The 8,108-nt window shown below is 33.4% G+C and overlaps 1 protein-coding gene across 1 annotated transcript; it reads right to left on the bottom strand.

Moving 5' to 3' along the window:
* Nucleotides 1-6,071: 6,071 nt before the first annotated feature.
* On the bottom strand, nt 6,072-7,729 carry LOC111283023 (cytosolic sulfotransferase 5-like). The gene has a single exon (XM_022871373.2). The coding sequence runs from the start codon at nt 7,492-7,494 to the stop codon at nt 6,316-6,318; it is 1,179 nt and encodes a 392-aa protein (XP_022727108.1). The 5' UTR covers nt 7,495-7,729; the 3' UTR covers nt 6,072-6,315.
* Between the last annotated feature and the right edge of the window lie 379 nt (nt 7,730-8,108).

Raw genomic sequence — 8,108 nt, forward strand, 5'->3', positions numbered from 1 at the left:
TGAATTGATGGCATCTTGGCAAAAAGGCCAATATAAGATTGATGATTTGATGGAGGTACCTGCAGGATATAAGGGTCTTGAATATATGTGAACCCAGATGGATGCAATGGTGTTTCAAAAGTTGTTTCCTCCCTTGCCTTGTGTATTTCAACAATTCTTTTTCCTTTTGTCAAATTTGCTAACATCTGTTTTAATTCTGCCAACTGTCTGTTCATGTTTTGTTGCATTCCTATAACTATTTCACTGATCTCTCCTTGGGCCTTTTCTACTTTATCCATTGGACTGGCATCTTCATTTTTCATGATTCTGGTATTGGCTTGAATGTTATAAATACACTGATCCTGTTTCTTAGGATAGCTATTCTAGAACCTTTTATTAATTATCAGGAGTCAGAAATCCATGGCATGAATTTTATTATATGAAAAAAAATTACTTCAAAGGTTTGACGAAAGTATATTTACAATTATCATTCTTTGTCCTTAGCTGGCATGAAAAGCAATGAATTCAAGCAAATGATGCACGATATGTAAGTCAAATTTTATTATTTTGGTGAGGGAAAACTTGGATTCCATCCTATATTCAAAATGGGTCATCTAGATATATCCTTTCTGTCTTAAATTTTAGTGAAGACATACTTGCAACCATCATTCTTTCACTGGCTCTAATTATTAAAGGTGGACAGAAGCATCAATTCATAAAAAATCTAGGTTAAAAGAAGTTTTCATTCATTTCAAAAGTATCAAGTTTACACATCATAAACCATTATAGGGCTAAGGCTAAAAAATACCAGACCTGCTCCTACTTTCCTTTGTCTCACCTAAAAAATAGTTGACTATGATTACTAGGGATGACAACTTTTTGCTTAAAAAACTTTTTATTCATCATCCTGACTAACTCTACTGTTACTTGTAACACTGCCTACCATCTTGGCATGGATCAAAGAAGGGTTCTCATGAATAACTGGCTTTATCTTGGCATCAAAACTCAGATATCCAGTTTTCATCAGTCCTTACACCCTATGTTTCAAAGCTGTGCAATTTTCCAAAAAATGGCCAATGATGCCAAAATGGTATTCACATCGAGCATTAGGGTTATACCATTCAGAGAAAAGTGATTTGCGAGGTTCAGCAAGGATAAAAGGTAATGAGATAATTTTTTAGAAGTAATGGGTACAACTCTGTGTAGGACATGGGTATTAGATCAACAGAGATTTTTTCTTTGGTGTTACCTGAGTTTTTTTTTCTTATGTTTGGTTTGCTTTGCTGAAAAGATGATAGCTTAGTTGGTCTTGAGGTGAATTGAGAAATTTTGGGTTGAAGATTAGGTTCAAAAGGTAGTGATGGTATAGCATGCTGAACAGACGATTGTGAATTATGAGATGGTGGATATGGGTTTAGGTGTGAAATTCTTTGTGGTTGCATGAAAATTGGGGGCCTAATCTTAAGTGCTTGGAAAGAAGGTTGAAAATGGTCATAAGAAGGATTTAGGTACGAGTTTGGACTCGGGATAGTTTGTAAAAGTTGTTTGAAGCCAGCTAGCTTATTTTTGAAAATCAAACTTTTAAGCTCAGTCATTTGCATGGCTAGTTCACCTATTCCTCTCTTGAGTTCGCCCAAACCTTGATCATTGTTCAAATCACCCAATGTTTTAGCATGCTCTGGCAAGTACTGAAACTAACGAGAGCCGATTGACCTTGACTTGACGAAATTGACAACGATCTTTGAGGAGAAACAAACTCAAATCCGTCACTACCTTTAACCATTTCTATCAATTGAGCCATCTGTTGTTTCATCTCTCGAAGCTCAAGCCATAATTCCTCTTGATTCAATTTCAAAGCACTAATCCTTGCTTCCAATTGATCTCTCATTTTCGTCACTCTGATTCCCACCAAGACAGACATTTTATTCCAAGAGTTAGATAAAAAATTCTAGATTACTACCCTTATTGAATGAATATCACAAAAACAATGACACACGAAGTATGAATACATGAATACGATGGCTAAAGAATGTCATGAAATGTATATATGCCTATGACAATGAATTTTTATATGTATAAATGACCCAAATGAAAATTTTTATCAACCATGAATGTGTATGTAAAGAATATTATGTTGCAAGGATAATGGGATATGAAATAAGGAATATTATGTTACAGGGATAGTGGGATATGAAATGCAACGTTTGTTCCATACGACCCTACCATTCATGAATTTATATGTATGAAATGCAATTACATATTTACATGAATGATAAGATATATTCCTATGACTAATACAGCATACTTGTATGGAATGCATGAACCTATCAAGTGCATGTTATATTTTTACATGGAATGCAATGCTTGTATTATGCCAACCTAATGAACTGATACTACCTTTTATGATGCATATGGGATGGGATACATGTATTATTTTTTATGATGTATGAAATGCAAAAAATGAAACAAAATATAAAAAAAATTTTAGAGGGAAAAACAAAATAACTAAGACATGAAAATTGATTTTTTGATTAGGCCAATAAACAAAGAATTTTTAAAAAAATCTTTAATTTTTCTGAAAACCCTTTTTTTGTTTTTTTTTTTTTTTGGCTTGTTGGATAATGTTTAAAAAAATCACTTTATTCTAAAATATTTTATGAAATTGTAAAATTTGAGCAATTACCAAATGAATGAACTACATGTAAAGAGAAAATTTATTTTTTTAAAGAAAATGCTTGTCTTTTATCATCCATTTTTGGTTATTTCTATAAAAAAATCAGCAAGGTTCATATAGCTTACGATATGCTGGGTTAAGGTTTATGCGTCTAACGGTTCCCAGACTATTCCTTACATCATCATTCGTTATAGACTAGTAAGGTTCCCCGATCCTTACCCATTACAGGTTACTAACGGAAAAGGTTCAATCTTAGTAGAAGTGTTTCACTAGCAAATGCGGAAGTTATCACCTCACGAGAGCGTAGCTACTTCACTTCCTCCTAAAAGAAAAAGAGCCCGAGTCTAGAGCTCATGCATGCGAGTAAATATGCAAAGTGTGTGCAAAGTAATGTATTAATTCAAAATAACATGAATAAATCATAAACACAAAATCAAAATAAAATAATAGCTAACAAGCAATTTACTTTATTTATTAACTTGTATGTATATATTTTGAAATTTTAAAATAAAGAGAATTAAATTAAATATCAAATAAAATCAATTAAATCCAACAGCTATTATTAGCGTATAACTAAAATTTGGCCTGACTCTTAAAATTTATCAGTGGAATCGCCAAGTTGTCATAACGGTTTTGAGACCACCAGACGTAAGGTGTTTTAAAATTGAGAAAAATAAAATGGAGTCATCATCAATCTTTTTTAGGGTATGATTGGCCACCCAAAAGTTTATCTTTTTAATAAAACTATAAAAACGGGTTTAAAGTTTATCAAAAAGATAAATTTTAATCTACAAAAAATCAGGATAGGTCTGGGAGTCGGTTACGTGTGGAGAAGGATTAGCACCCCCATAACGCTCATAAATTGATACCATTTAATTACACGCTATTTTTTATGCTGGATAAAAGTGGTTTTAATTTGAAATTTAACACTAATTCCCTTCATTTGAAAAAATAAAATTTTTGCTAAAATTTTTATTTAGAAATATTGAAAAAATCTTTAAGTTAAAGAATTATCTTAAAATTCTCCAACATCTAGGTAAAATTTAAAATAACTCTTTTCGTTTAAGATTTAACAAAATAATCCTTAAAATAAAATAACAATCTTTATAGAAAATAATTATTAGTGACTCTCCAACATCTAGACAGAGTACCAAAAATTATTTCTTTCAGAATGTTATTTTTATTTTATTTTATAATATCACAAAAAAAAATTTTCAAAATGTATTATTTTTTTTATATAAAATATTTTATCATCAAATAGTAAAAAAAATTAAAGAGAGAATATTGTAGACAATTATCGATAATAACACGTTAACGTATGCTAATGAGTGTCATGTAAAATAAAATGCAATTTAAAAGTTGGATTCTTAAGTATAATGAGATCACCCCGACTCTCCAACATCTAGGCAGAGCTTAGGTGCGACTGTTTATATTTAAAATCCCTATTTACTATTATACTTTTTATTTATTAATCTTATTATTAATGCAAATTAAAAAATCATGTGAAAAGACTTAACAAAGTAAAATTTCCTAAATACTCCATCATCTATGTGACATTCAGGAACAAACTGCTTCAAATGAAATTTTCACACGTGTCCTTAGGATTTTTAGGATGTTTTGAGTAAGGGCTTAGGTAGAAGTTTTCAAGGTTAGGGTTTCAAGATTTTGAAGATTCGGATTTTAAGGGTTTGGATTTAAGTTTTGAGGGTTTTTGTGTTTGATTTTAAGGTATGGAAGGTTTAGGGTTTTGATTTTAGAGTTTGAAGATTTTAGATTTCGGTTTTAAAATTTGAGGTTTGGGGTTTTGATTTAAGGGTTTGGATTTTAAGGGTTTGGATTTTAGGGTTTCGAATTTTAGGGGGTTTAGATTTAACAGATTTTGGATTTTAGGGGTTTTGGACTTTAGGATTTTGAAAATTAAGAATTAGTGTTTAAGGTTTCGTTTTTAAGAAAATACGAATATCTCTAAAAATCCTCAGCATCTAGGCGAATTTTTGAAGCAAGTTCGATTTTAATGATTTTTTAAAATTAATTAAAAAAATTTTTTATATTTTTTTTACAAAAATTTATTAATAATAATTCTCCAACATCTAGGCAGAATTATTTTGTTTAAAAATATATTTGTTATTCCCTCCTATATCTAGGCAAAAAATAATAATAATAATAATAATAATTATTATTATTATTATTATTATTATCTTAAACATTTTTAATATATATTTTTAATTATTATCTTACTTACTTTCATTTTTATTATTATTAAAACAATTAAAAAAATTTATCCTAACAAATTTAAAACTTATCATACATACATATATAAAAAAATACTTAAAATAACAAAAAATAATAATGTAAACAAAATTAGAAAATTCAAAAAAAAAAAAATTTTACCTGAACCAGATCGGTCAACGATAGTTCGGTTGGACTGAAAAAGGTTCGGTTCGATGCGCTGTTCGGTTGAGTCGGTTGAGAAACGGTTCGGACCGGTTCGATCGGTTCACTGACGGTTCGTCCGAATCAGCTGGAGGGTGGCTAAGGCGGGTTGACGGGTCAATTTGCAGGGATCTCGGGTCAGGTTCGATCCACGAGCGGATCCTCTTAAGCTTGAAACGACGTCATTTTGGCCCTATGCTCAAAACGACGTCGTTTTGCTTTTAATGTTTTCTATAAAATTCAATTTTTTTTCAGCTCATTTCACCATTCTCTCAAAAAAAAAATTTCAAAGCTTTTGGGTTCTCTCTGGCCCCGCCGGAATCTGATCCCCGGACTGTCGTGCCGGCCGTTGCTTGGGCCACCGCCAGTGGTGGTCGCCGGTGACCAAAATTTTTGAAATCCTCCTGGAAGCTCCTTTCAACGTGATCTTTCCAAATCGGGTCTCCTCTTCTCCGGAAACGACCCCTATCGATGTTGATCGGGGTTCAAAGTTTTCTGTTCTTTTAAAAAAAAAAAAAACTCAAACTAATAACCTTTCTTTTTTTGTTGCAGTGATCTCTTTGGCGTTGGGTTTCTCATCGATTCAACGAGAACTGTGGTTTTTGTTTTATAATTTTTTTTTTGTTAATTTTCGTAGATCTGTTCTGTTTTTCTGTTTGGGTATTTTGGGGGTTGTTTGGGTTTGTGGATTATGATAATAACCAAATGGGTGTTCGGTCCGAGCCAAGCTTCCAGGCAGACTGAAAAAGGTTGTGATTTGGTCCTTTATAAGATTAGGATGGTGGTAGCAGGTTGAACGTACACCTAACAAGGTATGGGTATCAAAATATGATATGGATAAAGATATGGTGCAGACAGAGGGGTGAGTAGTCAGTGGTACCGTGCAAGGCACCACTACCAACCCATACCCTCTTTCTTTTGTTTTATTTCTTTATTTTATATTTTATATTATTATTATTAATAAACAATAACTGAAAATAGTAAATTGGACAAAATCGGTGTCTTGGTATTTCGTAACTTCTATTACTATATAAAAAACCATATAAAGCTGTAGTGCAGCGACATTACAACAAAACAACAAACCTTTTTAGCATAAAAATTGTTCACTTGCACAATGTTGGAGATCAACTTTAATTGATGAACAGATCTAAGGCTAAGGTAAGCCATTATTAAAAGTAAAACCCAAACTTAGATTAATAAAGATAGTACTACTAGTATAGATAGTAGATCTAAAACGTTAACCCAAAGCCATGCAACTTCTCTTCAGTAATTTGGTCTAGCTTTTCCATCATATGAGGAGTCAAATGATTTTTAGCATCTCCAACCTCACCTCGCCTGAAAAATGCCTTGCAATCCTCACCGGAGGATAACTTCCTAGTTTTGTTCACCTCCAAATTGCTCAAATTATCGAAGCTGCATAGCTTCAATATACCATCCACCGCACCACTCGTTTCTTCTTCTGGGGTAAATGGGCGTCCCAGGAACTGAGCTAGCCTCATCAACTGTGCTTTGGGCTGCTCTTTTATTTCCTCGTACTTCAAGAACAAGACCCTTTGCGGCTTTTCTAAGCTTTCTTTCCAATACCCCAAAACATGGTCCCAAAAGGGTCCACACAAACTCACACCTCTGCTAAACTTATCGAAGGTCTCTTCAAGAGAATTGTCACCCATATTGTTGATTCTCAGCTTGTTTGTGAAGTGCCAAAGTGATACGAAAGTATCCTTTGGGTTCCTGCATAAATACACAAGCTTACAAGCCGAGTTCTTCACAGAATCTGGCAAAGAATTAATGGGTAAGTGAGTGCCAAATAGCCTTGGAGAAGTAAAGGTGGTGAGGTCAGCAACCTGGCTATCAATGTAGAGCCCGAGCTCCAAAAATGGCACAAGAACGTGAGGATTCTCTGCCAGTAGAGGGTGGTTTTCGGGGTTAGGATATTGGACTCGGTTCATCAAGGCAAAAACAATGGCCTTTAACCAGGTTGTTCCTGATTTGGGAGTGGTAACAAGGAGGACATCAGGATCCTGAGCTTGAAAGTGATTTTGGCACGTCAGAACTCCTTGTAACTGACGAGTATTGTGCCAAAAACCCTGATACTGATGGAGATGGCTTGCAACCCAACCTTTCTCAGTTGGTAGTGAGAGTATAAGCTGCCTGCATTCTTGAGTGAGACCCTCTACTTGCAGGTATTTGGGAAGAGAAACAGGAGGTAGATCGTTGGACAAAGAACAAGGTTCAAGTGTGGGCACTGTTATTGCCTTGCTGGCTTGACAGTAGCAATCTTTTTCAGTTGGCATTGAGGATATTAGTTCCTCGCATTGTTGCTTGTGACCCTCTTCTTGTAGGTAATTAGGAAGAGAAACAGGATCAGGTAGAACAGTGGGCAGTGAACAAGATTCAGTGGTAGTCATTGGTTAATGCCCTAGTGACTTGTGTTGGCAACCGCTAGTGCTGGGCAGATAGTGATTTATACAAGGTTTTTCAGCACTGTTATATATAGAACAAAATGTTGAAACACTATGAAGGAGTGGTTGGCTCAACCGGCAAATGATCATCTTTTTCAGTGTAAAGGTCTTGGATTCAAGTTTAATTGGTGATTATTTGATTAAATCATCTCAAATGTAAAATCTTATCTCAGTATAGGGCGCAGACCGACTTATTTATTTTGAATTTTTCTTAAAAAAAAATATTAACAACATAAAATAATCATATGACTTGTTAGTAATGTACTGAGCTTTTAATTTTAATAATCAACCTTTTTTTGTTAAATATTCAATGACCAAATTCAAATCCTTACAACTTAATAATTAAAGATACTATGAAACACTGCATGTGATTGCAAAAGCAACCATGTGGGTATAATTATACTGGTAAAAATGAGTTTGGGGTTTGACCACAAATTTTAATTTTTGAGGGGCAATGAATTTTCTTTTATAAAAGACCCCATAGATCTCCTTATGGATTAAAAAAAAAAAAGGGAAAAAGGAAAAAGATTAACAACATGTTGATTGTTATGATAAGGTTT

Source organism: Durio zibethinus, chromosome 5 (genome assembly GCF_047325235.1).
Source record: "Durio zibethinus cultivar Kanyao isolate XHJ-2024 chromosome 5, ASM4732523v1, whole genome shotgun sequence".
Lineage (NCBI taxonomy): Eukaryota > Viridiplantae > Streptophyta > Magnoliopsida > Malvales > Malvaceae > Durio > Durio zibethinus.

Excerpts from the sequence above, each read along its gene's own strand:
- LOC111283023 (XM_022871373.2), bottom strand. The coding sequence starts at position 7,494 with ATGACTACCACTGAATCTTGTTCACTGCCCACTGTTCTACCTGATCCT.